Below are 18794 nucleotides of genomic sequence, written 5' to 3' on the forward strand. Positions count from 1 at the left end.
CAAAAACAGCTCTGATTTTAATCTAATGATGATAGCTTTCCTCTTTTTTTTTTGCCTAATTTTTGTAGCTTTCTGAGAAGTTACTTGCTTTCATTATCACAACCTTGCCATTGACCTTGTTTGAAACTGCTGCTTAAGAAGAACACACACTTTGTTATCATGTAAATCTAGTGTTTTAAACTCTAGTCTCTTGAGGTGAGGTCATAATGTGTCTTCCACTTCATTGCTATATATATTGTATTTTTCAGTTCCATGAGAAGAAATTAAGAGGGTGTGTGTGTGTGTGTGTGTGTGTGTGTGTGTGTGTGTGTAGTGGGGCTTGAACTCAGGGCCTAACATTCACTTAGTTTTTTCACTCAATGTTGGTCCTCTGCCATTTGAGCCACATCTCTACTTTCAGCCTTTTGATGATTATTTGGAGATAAGGGTCTCTTGGATTTGTCTGCCTGGACTGGCTCTGACCCCTGATTCTTCTATCTCAGCTTCCTGAGTATCTAGAATTATAGTTGTGAGCCACTGGTGCCTGGCTGAAAGAACTGTTTTTTGAGAATACAAAAACCTATGGCTGGGGCTGGAAGGTGGCTCAGTGGTAGAGTGCTTGCCTTGCATGCATGAAGCCCTGGGTTCAATTCCTCAGCACCACATAAACAGAAAAAGCCAAGTGGCACTATGGCTTAAGTGGTAGAATGCTAGCCTTGAGCTGAAGAGCTGAGGGACAGTGCCCAGGCCCAGAGTTCAGGCCCCATGATTAACCAAAAAACAAAAACAAAAAACACCTATGGCTGATACCCTGATAGCCTGTTATCTATCACTAAATAACTAATTGCCCTGCTCCTTAGCTAGTTAAAATAATAAGTGTTGGGTATCTCCCATTTATCTGAAGGGCATGGATCTGGACATGCTGAGTTCGATCATCCTAGTTCCTGTCTCTCAGGCATGCCTGGGGCTGGAGGATTAGTCTCCGATGCATGCCTGGTTGACCATGGCCTGCTTTTTAGGGCTGCTTAGTGTCTTCTCAGGCTGGTGGGTGGGTTTCTCCAAAAGGTAAATGATCTAAGAGAGATAGCCTCAAGGAAGCCCTGTGTCCACATTTAGGGATGTAAGTACATTCCTTTTAAAGGGAAGAGCATAAAGAATCTATTTCTCAGCTGGGTACCCATGGCATACATTGTAATCCCAGCTACTCAGGAGGCTGATATCTGAGGATTACAATTCAAAGCCAGTCTGAGAAAAAAAGTCTGTGAAACTTTTATCTCCAATTAAGCACCAGAAAACCAGAAGTGGTGCTGTTGCTCAAAGTAATAGCTTACTAGCCTTGAGCAAAGGAGCTCAGGGACAGCACCCAGGCCCTGAGTTCAAGCCCCACAATGGACAAAAGAAACAAACCCACTTCTCTGATATATGGAAGTAGAAGCTAGAATTAATTTAGAAATATATAAACAAACACTCCAGGGTGGTATACAAGCAAACACAAATCTACTATACTAACTGAACTATGTTAGATTAAGGAGAAAGCTCAGATGATGTAATTCTTTAAAAAAGTGAAGTCATATTCCAACAAAATTAAACACCAGGAAACAAGTACTCAAAAGTGGGAGGATCAAGAGGGGAATCGATGAATGAAGAGAGAAAAGGGTGAGAATGCAATCATAATATTCCATGCATATCCTCCACAATTAAGAAAATTGGAGGAAAGGGTGGATTTGGGGGGGTGGGATGAGGAAAGCAGTCACAGCGACTGAGACGTATTCTCTTCTTAAACTGCTTTGTGAAGTGACAACTCCTTTGTAAAACGGCTTAAAGATCATACAAACATTTTTTTAAAAGAATCTATGGCTATAGTTTCAGACATCCAGAAATTCTAATGTAAAACACTGTCCACTACCTCAGCTGTTCTGCCCAGGATCTAAAGCATCTATGACCCAAATCATTTGTTTACTTCTTTATCCATGACTAGAAATCGTATACCAGACTTTCTGGGTTCCACTTTATTACTCCTAGTGTCTACTTTGTTTTTATTCTCTTGTCTAAGATAATGAGCTACAGTGGTAAAATACATGAAGTGTTAGAATCAAAAGATGTCATTTTTTTTCTGTCTGTGTTCCAGACTACAAACTTTTCCTGTCTAGCCTACCATTCAGGATTTAGCCTTTCTGCAAAACCTTAATGAAGGAGAGGTAGTTGGGGAACCTTTTAAGCAATCTGTCCAGTTTCCAAATGAGTCCATGAATATCAATTGCATAAGGTTCTTGTTTGTATGATTATAAGAGCAGGCACAAGGAATTCCTGATCTGCAAAAGACAGGTAAACTAGAGTTTCTACCAAAAGACAGAACCTGAGACCATCAGACATTTCATTGTCAGTATGAAATATGAGCTTTCAGAGACACAAGAGAAAGACCAGGTCACTAACAAGCAGCTGTAAACCCAGGACTTTGGGGGAGGAAGGTGGCAAAGAAATCAACAAAAAGATGTTTATTACATGAACCAGGCATCAGGCTGGTTCATTTTGGTTCTTGCCTGCACCTTCAGTCCCATCAGCCTCTCTGCTTTCATGCAACTTGATCTTAGTGTATATCTTGTCATGCTGTTACAAGTTTTGGTCTGTATCTGCCAGCCCTACTAGGAGAGCTAAAGGACAAAGCTATGTCTTGTCTGTTGGAATTTCAGATGTCTAGAGCAATACCTAGCCCTTATTTATTAGTATCATTTGCTATTGAATTTAAGAAGCCCATATGTTAACAGCATTACCTTCTTTTTTCTCTGAAAGTAAGCTAACAGTGAGAGGAGTGGTGACTTGACTATAACCCCACAATTAGTAAGTTTTGGATTCAAACTCATATCTCTCTTGCTACTTCAAATCAGATGCTGCCAGGAAGGTACTGTTGGAAGGAAAGCCCCATCCTTGTAGATCTCAAGCTGGAGAAATTACTTAGGAGGTGTTTCTGGGTTTGCCCAGAATGTATCATTACAGTTTAAGAGACTATCACGAGGAAGTCTTTGATTGGATCAAAGCATCCTTGAAATTAAGCTGGTTTTTGCAAGCCATAGATCTGGATTGACATTCAAAATTTATAAAGACCATCTACAAACGGGAGTAGAAAAACAAATGAAATGGGCAAAGGAAGCACCTGAGTAGACATGCCAAAAGGACACAAAATGGCCATAAAGTCCATAGAATGATGTCAGAGAAATACAAGTCAGAACCACTGACATACCATCTCACCCCATTTGGAGGGCTGTTGTCAGAAAGTCAGTGATTTCCAGCAGTGATGGTGTGAAGAAGAGCAAACTTATGCACTGTTGGTGGGAATGAAGGGTGGTGCAACCATTATGGAAAACAGTCGGGAGAAAGGTAGAGAAATTTAACTAATGTATTCTTCAGGAAATGAAATCATCACCTCACCAATGTTCCCATGTTCATGGCAGCATTACTCACAGTCCCTTATCACCACTTACATGTCCACTGGTAGAATAAACTGTGGTGTGTATGTCCACAGAAGGAATATTATTAAGCCTTCGAAAAGAATGCAGTCCTGCCATTTTCTATACTGTGCATGGGTCTGGAGAGCATTGTGTAGGTGAGATGAGCCAGTCACAGAAAGAAGAGTACGACACGATCTCACTCATATGTGAACTCTAAAAAAAGAAAGAAGTCAGGTATTTAGAGATAGAGAATAAAACAAAGGCTATCAGAAGTGGGATGGGGTACAATAGGAAATGGGGAGATGTAAATCAAATCACACAATCAAATGAAACATTTGTTCAATGAATAGATAGATAGATAGCCCATAACATCATGTTGTATTATATATTTTTTTCCTTCTTGGCAGAACTGAGGTTTAAACTCAGGGTATCATGGTTGCTAGGTAAGTGTTCTACTGCTGGGTGAGGCCTCCAGATCGTCTCTTATTCGGTGGGTCTTGGGGGTTGAACTCTGGGTCTGGGCGTAGTCCCCCAGCCCTTCAGCTCAAGGTGAGCACTCTACCACTTGAGCCACAGCACCACTTCCAGGTTTCTGGTGATTTTTATTGGAGATAAGAGTCTCATGGACTTTCCTTCCCAGGATGGCTTTGAACCATGATCCTCAGATCTCAGCCTCCTGAGTAGCTAGGCTTACAGGCATGAGCCACTGGCGCCTGGCCCATCTTTTTTTTTTTTTTTTTTTTTTATGAAAAGGAAAAAAGAAAGCTGGACAACTAGCTGGACTATTCACCAACAAAAAAGAATTTTTGATGTTAATCAGTGTTCGTCTTCCTCTAAACAGCATACTACAATTTTCCAGTATTTAAAATGCTCAAGGAAAAAGAAAACCTCTTTTTCTTATTCATTTTTCTAATGATTCTACCTTGGAAATTGAACATGGTATTTAAATTTGAAGTTGGAGCTCAATAATTGAGCTTGTATGTCAGACCCCTTGGCCAAACTCTTGGGAGCTCCTAATCACAATAAAAAGAAAGACAAAGCCTATGTGAGCAGATGTGTTCAAATGATGCTTGCTTTCTGTACTCACTGGCCTGTGGTGAGGCAGAATGAGACAGGAGGGATATGGCAGAGTTCAGGGTGAATCCTAGGCCTCTGGTCTGTGCCTCTGAGTGAATCGTGGCTTCATTCAGTATGACAAGGGACATAAAAGGAGAAACAGGTGTTGGGCTGGTGGTAATGTCAACATGGCAGGTGTATTTTAAGTATAGAACAGTTACAGGTGTTCTGTATCATAATGGGTATAAGGGTGTTGAGGTAAGAAGGTTCCCAAGATCTCAGGGTCAGCGTCCGGATCTTAGGCATGTGTTATGGTATGGATGGGAAGGGGAGCCCTCCCCCAAAAGACTCAAATAATGAAAAATTGGATCCCAGCTTGTAGATCTAGTCATTGAAAAGTGATTCAATCATGAGGGCTCTGACACAACCACTGAGTTCATCCACTGATGGATTCATAATTTGCTGGCATTATTGTGAGGTGGTGAGAAGTGGGGCCTCATTGGAGAAAGTAAGTCATTGGAGTTATACGGTTGAAGGGTATCCTACCCCTCCCCCTCCTCCCCTTTCTCCCATCCTCCTCTCCCTCTTTCCCTCCCTTTATCTCTTCCTATTTCTCCTTCCATCTTTCTCCATTTCTCTCCCTCCCTACTTCCTTCCCTCTCCATTTCTCCATCTCTCGCTCTCCATTTTTCTCTCTCTCCATCTGTCTCCATCCCTGTCTCTCCATCTCTCTCTTCATTTCTCTCTCTGCATCTCTTTTTCTCTCTGTGTGTGTCTATATGTCTCTCTCTCTCTCTCTCTCTCTTTCTCTCCATCTCCACCTCTATATCTCTGCATCTTGGCTGTCATGTCCTCCCTGCCATGACATTGTTCTTTGTCTGCGTGGCCAAAAACAATGGACCCAGTAGCCAATCATGGACTGAAACCTCAGAAACCATGAGCCAGAATAAAGCCTGTCTTCTTTTTAAGTTGTTTCTCTCAGGTATTTGTCACAGCGATGAAAGTCTGATGAGCACAGCTGGTGTCTAATGATGTTAGTTCATGAAACATTGATGGAGGAAGGAGCAGGAAGATGCAGGCAGCCTTTCCTGGTTAGGAGCTGCCCTCTTGGGATCTCTGCTGCTGTTTTTATATCTCGTGTCCTGAAACAATGAGCAACAGAGGTCACTAGTGGACATAATCCTTTAAGATGAGGATATCTTCCCATGGCTTCTCCAGGCTACTCCACAGAGCTTGCTTCTGATGATCATTTGGCAATCTTAATGCCTGCCTTTTAATTGCTTTTGAAATCTAACTTTATTTCTTTTTAATAGCGAACCACACATTCATGCATTTGTTTTGCATTGTTTGGAGAATATTAGTTTCTGTGATCAAACCCATGTAGGTAATGCTATATGTGTGTGTGTGTGTGTGTGTGTGTGTGTGTGTGTATATATATATACATATATATATGTATATATATATATATATATGTCTGCATATGTGTGTATATGTATGTGTTGTGTGTGCCGGGCCTGGGGCTTGAACTCTAGGTCTGAGTGCTGTCCCTGAGCTTTTTTGCTCAAGGCTAGCACTCTACCACTTGGGCTACAGCTCCACTTCTAGATTTTTTTTTTTTGGTAGTTTTTTTTTTTTTTTTTTGGGTCCGGTCGTGGGGCCTGAACTCTGGGCCTGGGCGCTGTCCCTCAGCTCTTCAGCTCAAGGCGAGTGTTCTACCACTTGAGCCACAGCGCCACTTCCGGCTTTTTTCTTTTTGCTTATGTGGTGCTGAGGAATGGAACCCAGGGCCTCAGGCATGCAAGGCAAGCGCTCTACCACTGAGCCACCTTCCCACAGTCTCACAGACTTTCCTGCCCCAGTTGCCCCAGTTGATCCTCAGATCTCAGCCCTGAGTAGCTAGGATTATAGCTATGAGCCAGTGGCACTTGGCTTTGGGCTTTATTTTCTAATAGAACTGTAGTTTGGCTTTTCCATGGGTGTTTCCACAGATAGTTGTCATGAGATCTCCCCGATTAGTCACTTGCTTTCTGGCTCTGAATTATTTAAAATTTTCTCTCTGCCTCTGTGTCTATTCAGAGTTATCTTAAGATGTGACACATTTAGCATTTATTGCAGTCTGAAAGTTCCTATTTTTTATTTGCAGCTTATCCTCTTTTTTGTGGTACTCTGGGAGCATAATTAAGATGCCTGGCTTTACTTCTTCCTTACAAATATCGCCTCACTATTCTGTCTTTAATTAGCTGAAATCATTCTTGTGTAAACAAATAACAATTGCAGACTATACAACCTACTTTCTGTTGTTGTGAGGATTTAAGTGCATCCATTGTGTGTGAAATTCATCTTAAAAAACACTAGCTGTGACATATTTTGTCATTTTGTATGATGCCAATGGAAAACAAAGACTCATTTTTGCATTTTTATTCTTGTGAGACCTTTTTTATTCTAATACTCATTTTTGGAACCAGTGTGGCAGGTAAAGTAGAGACAAGCCTTGGAGTCACACTGAGTTGGAAACTTCAGCCTAGTGTCACCCTGGATAAATTGTTTAATCTCTGTGTAGGTATCCTGTATATGAAATAAGGATTGTGGGCTGGGCAGGGTAGCTGCTGTGTGTAATACTAACTACTAAGGAGGCTGAGGCCAGGGGATTTCTTGGGCCTAGGAGTTTAGGGCCAGCCTGAGCAACATAGCTAGACACTGTCTCTTAAAAGAAAATGAAGAGCTGGGTGCCAGTGGCTCATTCCTGTCATCCTAGCTATTCAAGAGGGTGAGATCTGAGGATCACAGTTCAAAGCCAGCCCTGTCAGGAAAGTCCCTGTGAGACTATTACCTCTGATTAACGACTCAAAAACTGAAAGTGGATCTGTGGCTCAAAATGGTAAAGCACTAGCCTTGACCCTGAGTTCAGGCCCCACAACTAACCAGAGAAGAAGGAGAAGAAGAAGAAAAAGAGGAAGAAGAAGGGGAGGGGGAGGAGGAGGAAATGAGGGTGATGATAATAGTTGTCTCTATGTGGGTTATACACATGGTGTAGCATAGAGTCTGGCACATTGGTCTGCATTCAATGCTGGTGACCTTTTTTATATGAGAAGAGTTCTTAACTAGTTCCCCAGATTAAAGGGAACTTCCAGCTGCTATGCCAGGCTTTCTTGAGAACATCCACAGCAAACTGAATACTTGTGACAGGCACCTTTTTAGTATGCTCATGCATTTCCACATCAACCTAAACCTGTTCGTGTTTCTTGTTGATGTTTATTCCCAATCTATTTATATCAGTTGAACTCATTATTATGATGATCATAAATTGTACTTAACTCTTAGGCAAGCAGATGAAGTATAAGTGCCAAAGCCAGCTGCTTTTCTTCTGCAAATGTTAACTTGGGAGTTTGGGTAAGAGTTAACAGATGACTAAGGTAAAGTTCCCAGGATAGTCAAATTCACGGAGACCAGAAGCTGCATGGCAGCTGCCAGGGGCAGGAGAGAAAGTAAAACCGGGAAGCGATTGTTTAATGGGTCCAGAGCTTTAGTTGTGTACTGGGTGTGAACCTGGGGATAAACAATTGTGTTGTGTATATACACTACAGGAGTACTTAATGTGACTGTGCACATATGAGTCAAGGTGATACATTTATGTCACTATGGATTCTACCACTTTAGCTATGGGTAAGATAACATTTCAAGATTGGGAACAGGAATAAAGTATCCAGAGGTATTCCCTGTCTGCATTATGTTTCAGTGGTCTTTAAGGGTTTAAAAAAAATTTTATAGGAAAGCACAATAAGCAGTTCCAACTCATATATTTTAGGTGTCTATGCATGGCAGAGAACAAGGTCTGCTTTCAGTAGACCAGCCCTCAAACTCCTCATAGATCCAAATCCCAAAGGGAGGAAAATGTGTGTGTGTGTGTGTGTGTGTGTGTGTGTGTGTGTGTGTGTGTGTGTGTGTGTGCAGTTTAAAATTAAATACCTAAACACACTCTGAGGTAGAGACTTCCGCAATTTTCCCTGTTTTCTGTTGACCAGAGACATTCCAGGGAGAGGGGCATAACCTTGAGCAGGAGGAGCAAGGTCATTGCCTTTGACTGAAAGCTATGAAGTGGCAGCAGGGGATTTCTAGCAGCTGGGGGATCTGAGAGATCCAAGGGGTCCAACAGGTTCCATGACTGTGTGTATTTCCCTCTTACGAAGAGACTTTGAAATAAACTGTTGGCTCTTGGTTCAGATTGCTTCTGATGGAGCATCTTCACTGTTTATACCCAGTCTTCTGAAGGCTTCCTTGCCTTTGATTTTCCTTATATACAACAGTTAGCCCATTTACAATATACCAACCACTGTGCTCTCACCATAGTCAAAAGATGTGTCTATGTATGTGAGGCCCAAGTGATGACAGATCTCCATCCATGTTAAATACTTTCCAGTATGTATGTTGACATTCATAAGACTAATCTCAGATTTTTGCTTAAGAAAAGTATCTAAAGTCCCTTTTGGCATTTGATGATACAATTTGGCTCTCTCTCTCTCTCTCTCTCTCTCTCTTTCTCTCTCTCTCTCTTTCTCTCTCTCCCTCTCTCTCTTGGTGCTAATCCTTGGGTTTGAACACAGGGTCTGGACACTGCCCCTTACCTCTTTTGTTCAAGGCTAGTGCTCTATTACTAGAGCCACAGCTCTTTGTAGCTTTGTGATAGTTAATTGGAGATATGAGGTTCACAGACTTTCCTGCTCTGGCTCCCTTTGAACTGTGATCCTCAGATCTCAGTCTCTTTAGTAGCTAGGATTATAGGCATGGGCTACCAGTATCCAGCACTCTTCATTTTTTTAACATTCTATCTTTAAATTATCTTTGTATGAAGAATTTTCCATCTAGTATATCAGTGCATGAATACAATGCATCTTAATGAATATCACTTCCGCCATCTTTCTCCCCCGTGTCTCCCAACTCTACCCATTCACCTCCTACCTGGTTCCATTTTCACATATATATGTTGAACATTATGACTGTATTCACCAACAATCTTTGGATCATGGTTCCCAAGACCATGGCCGATCATAAGTGCCCAAATTTACTTTTAGATATTCCCTTCCAATTCTTCCACTAAGGAACCCTGTATTATATTGCCACTTTTGTCTTTTTTCTTGTCAGATACCAATGTGCTTTTCCTTTCTCTGAGCCCTCAAGTTGTGAGTGCTTCAGGAGAAGCCAAGACCCCCTTTTGCTAGTGTGACTGACCATAAATGCAGTACAACAATCCCATGATTTCTCTGCAGGGTCTGTTTTCCTTCAGCATGTTAGCCTGTGCTGACCTTTTAGTGGGAATACTATTGTCTCATTTATACTTAGCCCTTCATTTAGCCAAGTTTTGTTGTTTTCCTTGGTTTCAAATTTTATCTCTTTATGCAAACTGAGAACTGAAGCCTTTCATTTGACTTGTGATCTTGCACATTCTGGAAGCTCATACATGTAATTGTGGAACAAATAAAGCAGCTGGAAGAAATCGTTCCTGAACAAAACCCAAGTGGGGCATTTGGAGTTGGGCCAAGATTTCAGCCGCTACAGAAGGAGATGTAAAAAGGCCGCCTATGTTACAAAGCCAACAAATCATTTCTGGCCCAATAAGAATGTCCTTCAGGCCATGAGGCTAGAGGGTAAGGAGTTTTGTACTTTAAACAGTCTCATCACAAAATAGAGTGTTGGGTGGAGCCCACCCTGGTCTCTACCTCAAGTTAATTCCTGTGATAAAACTCCAGGTAAAAAAGAACATTGAGTAGCAGATTGAAATTTGGAGGGTGTTCAGGCTAAATCCATAACCCCTCCCCCCCTTCCTCCACCACTAAACTACACTGTGGTCCTAGGCAAGATATGGGCCCACATTTCCCATCCCAAATGAGGAGTTATTATAACACAAACTTAGTTTTAAGGAATCTCAAGATGTTAGGAAACAAAGAACCAGGAATAAGTAAAGCCCTGTCAAATGAAGTCTAGTGTTTATATCCTCCTTTTAGAAGAGGAAGTTAAATGTTCTTCAGGGAGCCAACAATTAAATAGAGCTTCTCTGGACATTTTTGACATGACTGGTTATTTTCTATGTATATGAAATCTGAGTTTACATGTACAAAAGCCAAAGATTGGAAGGACTGGATTTAAAAAAAAATAACATTAAGGAGTGTCCCAATTGTTTGTCAATGCATTCTGGCAGTAGTGACCAATTCTTGGCCCGTATACCAATGCCTCTCAAACTTTAGATGCAGAAGAATCACCTGTAGAGTTTGGGAAAGAATGGCTCATATTTTACCAAGGGGAGGTGAGTAGAGCGAGGACATTGAACATCTTTCTGGTCCTATTCTCGGAGTTTCTAATTCAACAGGTATTGTGGTGGAGCCTGAAATGTTGGCATCTTCTGTGGAGTTGTGGCTCAAGTGGTAAAGTGCCCACCAAGCAAGTAGAAGGCCTTGAGTTCAAATCCCAGCATCACCCCTCAAAACACTCTCTTGCAACTTGCTACATCACAAAAAAAAATGATATTGATGTACAGAGCACACAATGTGAGATGCTTAGAATGGACCAGGCAAAGAAAACACATCCAGGTCCATAAAGCAGGTGGAACTTGTACTGGTGCTATACTCGAAGATGATGCTAATCACACTGTATCAGTGCAAGTAGATGTGCCACATGCATGTGGCTAAGAGGCATTTAAGAGAACACAAATGCAAAGGCATAGAAAACTGAAACTACGTGACAGCTCCAGAGCCACAGAGTTGCTTTACCAGAACAAAGACACATGACTGTTGGGAAGGTACAAAGAAAGAGGACCTGTGGCAAGGTAGGTAGATCCGTGATCAGAAGAAAGGAGCGATGTGCTCTGAGGAGTTCAGTTGTTTTCCTAATGTGGCAAAGAGAAAATCAGTTGTCAAGAAGGTAAAGTTAGCCAGGCGCCAGTGGCTCATGCCTGTAATCCTAGCTACTCAGGAGGCTGAGATCTGAGGATCGTGGTTCAAAGCCAGCCCAGGCAGGAAAGTCTGTGACACTCTTATCTCCAATAAAACCACTAGAAAACCGGAAGTGGTGCTGTGGCTCAAGTGGTAGAGCACTTGCCTTGAGCTGAAGAGCTGAGGGACAGCGCCCAAACCCAGAGGTCAAGCCCCATGACCGACAAAAAAAGAAGAAGGTAAAGTTAATAATAACATTGAATTCAGGAAAATACAATGTAGTAAATCCCAGATGTGGAAATGTGGCTTGGGTGATAGGGCACCAACTGTGAGCAAGAAAGCCAAGCAGGCGCAAGACCCAAAGTTGAAGCCCTAGTACCAGCACTGTAGAACCCAATAATCTTGCTGAAATCACACATTGGTTGAAAGTTAATCTCTTGAGTATTTGTTTTCTCTGTCCTGCTCATTTTTTATAGCATGTGACCATTTTCATGTTCTTAAGTAGTACTTATTTTTTTACTACTTATTACTTACTTCATGTTACTTTCCAAGTTGCTTTTTCTGTACCAGTCATCCTTGTCTAAATCTATTGTATTAATGAACCACTAAAATGCCCAGGTAAAACAAAGTATCATACTGAAAATAAGGGAGGGGGAGTGTTAGTTACAGAAGCAATGTTTATTACAGAAGCTATAGAGACAAGCAAACAAGCTTCAATCCCATTTACATTTCAGAAATCACTGCTGAAACCTCTAGACTAACTTTTTAAATCCTTTTCTGAGTATATATTCATTCTTCCCTACCAAAATAGGATTATGAAACATATGTCTTAAACCCAGCATTGTCTGTCTAAGCAATCTGTCAGTTGTTGGCTGTTGGAACTATCCCAACCTAATTCCCATTGTTGGACATTTAGTCCCATGCTCAAGCTGGAAGCTGAGGAAGAGGAGCCATCCTGGCAGACACAGGGGGGGTGGAGCTATGGACATTGTGGTAGAAGGAATGCTGGGACACAGGCCAAGAGAGAGGAGGAACAGGAAGATGTGTGCTAAGTCTGGGTCATGGAGAGTGAAGGATGATGGGAGTGGGAGCAGGTGAGATCAAAACTTCAAAACTAAGCGTATGGTCGGACATCCTGGGACAGAAGTGATCTGAACTAAGTTAAGGTCAGGTACAGGTGGCTAATGCCTTTATTCCTAGCTTCTCAGGAGGCTGAGATCTGAGAGTCAAGAAAAGTCCATGAGACTCTTAATCTCCACTCAACCAGCAAAAAGATGGAAAAAGAAGCATGCTCAAATGAGAGAGCTTTAGCTTTGAATAAAAAAAAAAAAAAGCTAAGAAACAGCATCCAGGCCATGAGTTCAAGCCCCAGAACCAGCACCAAGACATAAATAAATAGTCAAGGAATATTGTCATAGCCAAACACCTGGTAAGCACAGGGAAGTGTCTGGAATCTAGGCTTGTCTGCCTTTAGAATCCACTCTCTTACATGCAGTGTACATGCAGGGTCTCCTCTGCAGACAGACAAGCCAGATGGAATCAACTGGTGACCCAAAGTCTTTGGTGCCTGAAATTGTTGGTATGTTGAGGTCACACAAGAAGATCTATAGAATGAAAAAAGCAGAAACAAGGATGTGGCCCTGTATCACTGGTAGCTGAAAGACAAGACTTTAGTAAACAAGTGAATGGAGACTGGGAAGGTAGCTCAGTGATAGAGTACTTGCCTTGCATGTATCAGGCCCTGGGTTTGATTCCTCCATAAAAGCAGAAAAAGCTGAAAGTGGTGCTGTGGCTTAAGTGGTAGAGTGCTACCCTTGAGCTGAAGAACTGAGGGACAGTGCCCAGGCCCAGAGTTCAGGCCCCATGACCTACCAAAAAAAAAAAAAAAGGAGAGGCTGGGAAGGTGGCTCAGTGGTAGAGTGCCTGTCTTGCATGCATGAGGCCCTGGGTTCAATTCCTCAGCACCACATAAACAGAAAAAAAAAGCCGGAAGTGGCACTGTGGCTCAAGTGGTAGAGTGCTAGCCTTGAGCTGAAGAGCTGAGGGACAGCACCTAGGCCCAGAGTACAGGCCCCACGACCGGACCCAAAAAAAAAGGAGAAGGAGTGGGGAGGAAGAGGAGGAGGAGGAGGAAGAAAACAAATGAATGATCCATAGTCTTTAACACCACCAGGAGATGGCTACGTGTAAGCTCTTGAAGATCCCTTGGATTTGGCAATAATGCAAACATGGAGAGTTCACGATGGCAGTATGAATGAAATAGTAGGGACAGAGGCAGGCCCTGAGGTAAATTGGCAATTAGAAAGTAGAGCAAAGCCTAGCTACTAAGAAGGCTGAGATCTGAGAATCAAAGTTTGAAGCCAGCCTGGACAGCCAAATCTGAGTCCAGTCTCTTATCGCTATAAGAAAAAGCCAAGTAAAAGCCCCAGTATGCGCACGTGCGCGCACACACACACACACACACAAGAAAGTAGAGAAAACTGGTGTGAACTATACTGTCTTGAAGAATGAAAAAAAAAAGTGCCATGGAATCTAGAAATATATCTAAGAATATATCTAAGGCCCAGGTTCCTTTCTTCTCCTAGGAAACATATGGCTTGTGCTTACAGAAGTGTAATGCTGTCATTTCAGACTTACTGCATACCAGCATTTGGCTAAGCACTTTATACAGACCATCTCTCTCCAGTCTTACAATAAAAGTTCATAAAATGGGTCTCCTTTCTGACTCTATTTTATACACGAGGTCTCTGAAGATTAGAGAGGTTAAGCCTCAGGTCACCTGGCTTGTAAGTGATGGGACCAATATTCTAATCTGGACCAGTGTGCATGCATTGCCCAGATCCTATGAAGAACTGTTACTCGGTGGCCATGAGACCAGGTATGTTCCTGTTTGTGAAGAAGGGGAGTAGCTGCACTGAGGATTCCTGGCCCCGGGGACCTGCCAGTAGAATGGGGAGTCCTCATGGGCTTTTGCTTTCTTATTGTCCATCTTCAGCCTTTTTCTACAGAGCAGAGACTTGTGGTATCTCCTAGAATTCCATCACAGTGCTGCCTTGCACTGTTGGGACAGCATGAGACATCTTTTCCAAGTCTCCCAGACCTTCCTGGGCTTTCCTTGAAGAAAGGCACACAGGACATTTTTCCATTCTGTATCTGATTCTTAAACCATTGGGAGGTTATTTCCCACATACAATCCATGAGGGAGCTCAGCTGGCTAGAGTGCAAGGGAGTTGTACCGATGTGAAAACCCAAATTCAAGACACTCACAAAAGGGATATAGGAAAAAGTGTACAAGGAGAAGGAAACTTCTTTCATGATTTAAGAAATGAATTAATAAGGTAACTTGAAAATCATATTACTCTGGTTCTAAATTAGTTTGTTATTTGCTGAAAGCTATTTTCAGAAAATGATATGTTTAACTTGTCCTGTGTACACCGAAGTCCAACTTTTTAATTAAACAATGCTCTTGCCAAGGTCTCCCCCTTGCATGGACTCCAGATGCATATTCAGAAAGTACTGTGTGAATAGCAGTGGATGAGCACACAGCCAACTACAGTCAGTCTGTGTACTCACTTCAGCAACTGCCCCTTGACCAGATGAAATCTTGTTTTCACTCTTTCCCTAGACTGAAAGATTGTTTCACCTAGTCTCACAAGCTGTAAGACAACAGAAACAGTTGTACTTTATATTCTAGCTAGATATGTTCCTAAGCAATATTAATTGATTCCAAATCTCTAGTTGCTCAGTTGATACAAACTGATTCTGATCATTATAATTCTATAGCACTGCAGCTTTATAGCTATAAGGCTAATTGCTATAAATCTCCTTCCCATTGTCTCCTCTGTCCCCCACACATTGTAAGACAGTACTAGTGGGAGGTGCACCCTGGCAGGTCACCTCACAGTGGTCCAGAAAAACAAAATACCAAGGAGAGCTTACCTTGCTCTTGATCAGATCATGGGGCCTGAAGCCAGAGAGCAGAAACACAGGTCCCAGAATTAACAAACAAAAGTGAAGCTGGAAAAATTTAGTTCCATAGAGATATTTATTAAGGCCTAGGTGTTAACTCTTGGGCTTGAACCACAACTATGTGTTGGATGGGAAGTTGGAGAGCGACAGGAAGCAACTGGGCAGCCGGAGAGGGAAGAATGGGGGTGGGATTAGCCATGCAGAAGATGCTCAAGAGAGATTTCAGATCAGGAGGCCCGTGATCCAAATTGCTTGTGACAGATGGGCTTCCTGGTGTTAGTTATCTTCCTAGACATGCTGTACATGTGGACTTTGTATAACCAAAACCTTTTCCTATCATGGAGATAATGTTTACCTTGCTCCCCTCTGTTGGCATCTGCATGGATGGCACAAAATCAGAAGCAGGTAAAGTTGTCTGGGTTACTTCACTGAATTGAGCCGTGTCAAGACAGTTGGACCGAACTACTGTAGTTTTTCCCTTTCCCACACAGAAAGAAGGCTCCATTTCATATGAGAATGTCTTGGATGAAACAAAAAAATTGATTAGCTCCTCAAATGCTCATCTTTGGAGTATTCATATGCCATTCTGATCACCTTCCATGGTCTCATGTGTATCTCCAGGAAAACCGTGTCAGCATTGCCTTCGTGAGCTCCCAGCCGGCCTCCCCTTAGCGGAGCACTGTCATGACTGACAGACTGCCGTGGCTCGGACGATGGTAATTTGGTGGACATTTTCTCAGAAGTGAATGAAATAAGCCTGTCATCTCAAGGAAAAAAACAGCTGATAGAATTTGTTGCCAATGACAGAATTTGAGCTTTCAAGTGATAATTAGAATTTGGGAAGCTTGTATTTCCTCTGGTGAACTTGACAGTTTCTCAATAAAGACTTTTGTGATGAGTTCAGTAGTGATATTAACAAACAGCATGTTTTTATATTGTGTAAGGAAATGTGTTAGCATTTAGAAGATCTATAACATGAATGAATACCTATATTTCAATGTCCAGTGTATGATGTTACAGAAGCTACACATCTTGGTTAGGTGAAAAATCCATGGAAAGTACTGACAAAAATCCATATAATGTAATAAAATATGAGAGGTTAATTGATACTGCTTCATGTGTTGATTGCAGCCAGCCTTAAAGGAAATGTAACTTATTAAGTGTACAGTATTGTGAGGTGTTTTTTGTTTGTTTTTCAGTTTTGAGGTTTGACTACAGTACCTTGCCCTTGCTTGGCAGGTACTCTACTACTTAAGCCACGCTCCCAGCCCTTTTTGCTTTAAGCTATTTGCTTTCAAATAATGTGTCATACGCTTTTTCCCTGATTGGCCTTGGGCTACACTCTACTTCGCCATGATCCCCATGTAGCTGGGATTCCAGACATGTATCACTATGCCTAGTTTTATTATTGTTATTATTACTATTATTATCATTATGAAGATGGGATTTCACTAACTTTTGTCCAGCGTGGCTTCAAATCTGGACTTTCCTAATCTGTGCTTTTCAAGTAGCTGGGATTGCAGAAGGTGAACCACCATATCCAACAAGTATACCATACTCTTTGACAAGAATATCTGCAATCATGTCAAAAGACTATTAAAATACTGTTTCCATCTATATATCTGTGGAAGGCCATACTTTTTGCTACATATCATAACCATATTTGCTCAAAGGGAATTTAGAAGCAGCTATGCAAATATAACTATAATTTATTATGCAATATTTTCAATACTTACACAATATTTTAAAGACCTAAAAAATGTAAAATCATGATAGTCTTCTTGCTATTTTTTTGTTTTGTGAAATTAGTTTTCATAAAAATGCGCTGAAATGCAGTGGATTTATTGTTGTTTTGAAGTGAATATTTAAAAACAAGCTGGGCGCTGGTGGCTCATGTCTGTAATCTTAGCTTCTCAGGAGGCTGAGATGTGAGGATTGCAGTTCAAAGCCAGCCCAGGCAGGAAAGGTCATGAAACTCTTATCTCCAATAAAACCACCAGAACACTGGAAGTGGCACTGTAGCTCAAGTGGTAGAGCACTAGCCTTGAGCTGAAGCGCTGAGGGACAGCACCCAGGCCCAGAGTTCAAGCCCCATGACCAAAAAAAAAAAAAAAAAAAATTAAAAAACATCCCCAGTTTTAACTCATTTCCAGTATGATACATTTTGATAAATACAAACCTTATCAAAAGAAACTTGTGCCAGGCACTGATGATTCATGTCTATAAACCTAGTTACTCAGGAGGCTGAAATTTGAAGATCATAGTTTAAAGCCAGCCTGGGCAGCAAAGTCCATAGAACTCTTTTCTAATTAACCACCAAAAACTAGAAGTGGAAGTATGGCTCAAGTAGTAGAGTACTAATCTTGAGTGATAACACTAAGGGACAATACCTAGGCTCTGAGTGCAAGGCAAGACCCAGTACTGGCATGAAAGACAGTCAGATATAGAGGGAGAGTGAGAAAGAGAGAGGAGGGGGGGAGGGAGGGAGGAAGGGGGGAAGAGAAGGGAGGATAGGAGGGAGGGAGGGAGAGAGAGAGAATTTGTTACAGGTTGTTTTTGTGGAGTTATATGTTTGTGTGTGTGTGTGTGTGTGTGTGTGTGTGTGTGTGTGTGTGTGTGTGTTTCTGCCAGTCTTGGGCTTTGGACTCAGGGCCTGGGGCTTTGGACTCAGGGCCTGGACACTGTCCCTGAGCTTCTTTTTTGCTCAAGGCTACCACTCTACCACTTGAGCCACATTGTCACTTCCAGCTTTTTCTGTTTATATGGTACTAAGGAATCGAACCCAGGGCTTCATGCATGCTAAGCAAGCAATAAGCCACATTCCCAGCCCCTGCAGTCAGTTTTTAAGAATGTAAAGGAGGGGCTGGGGGTTTAGCCCAGCGGAAGGGTGCCCGGCACGCGCAAGGCCCTGGGTTTAGTCCTCAGCCCTGGGGAAAAAAAAAAAAAAGAATGTAAAGGAGCCCCAAGGCCAAAATTTTTGAGCACCTCAGCTGTAGGGCATACGTCCTGGCCTGGGGTAGAGAAGGCAGAGTATGCTGGACTGGTCAGATACGGGCCTTGCCCAGGGAGTCAGGAGTTGTCTACGATTAAACAACTAATTCTCGTGAAGTATGGTCATGGGAGAAGCACAAAGTGATAAGGGAACCCAGGGGAGACTTCTAGAAGAATTAGTGCGTCTGCTGATTCTTAAAGGCTGAATAAGAGTCATTCAGGCTACTAATACATGCACTAGAACCAGGTGAGCAGTCATCTGTAAAATCCTCTGGTTGTAGAAATGAGGAAGTGATGCTTAACTAGAACCCAGGATGGAGGATGGGTGGTGTGACACGGAGAGCAGATGGTGCAGCCAGAAGGGCCTTGTTCTAGGGGAAATAGGTGTGTGGAGGGTTTGAAGGCAGGAGAGGGACATTAGCTTGCAGTT

General features: G+C 42.2%; 1 protein-coding gene across 3 annotated transcripts in view; it reads left to right on the forward strand.

Annotated features, from left to right (window-relative positions):
- The window catches only part of Efcab11 (EF-hand calcium binding domain 11), a 136856-nt gene that overhangs the window by 80789 nt on the left and 37273 nt on the right, over window positions 1-18794 (forward strand). Inside the window, exon 6 of one of the 3 annotated variants that reach the window (XM_042692676.1) lies at window positions 15995-16433. The exons of 1 other annotated variant lie outside the window; for it this stretch is intronic. In XM_042692676.1, coding sequence (XP_042548610.1) covers window positions 15995-16022 — 28 coding nt within the window. In that variant the 3' untranslated portion in view covers window positions 16023-16433. Of the gene's footprint in view, window positions 1-15864; window positions 15932-15994; window positions 16434-18794 lie in introns of those variants that run through there. One more of the 3 variants, XM_042692675.1, reaches the window with a different exon arrangement.

This window comes from Dipodomys spectabilis, unplaced genomic scaffold, assembly GCF_019054845.1.
Source record: "Dipodomys spectabilis isolate Male_0828 unplaced genomic scaffold, ASM1905484v1 ptg000157l, whole genome shotgun sequence".
NCBI classification, from domain to species: Eukaryota; Metazoa; Chordata; class Mammalia; order Rodentia; family Heteromyidae; genus Dipodomys; species Dipodomys spectabilis.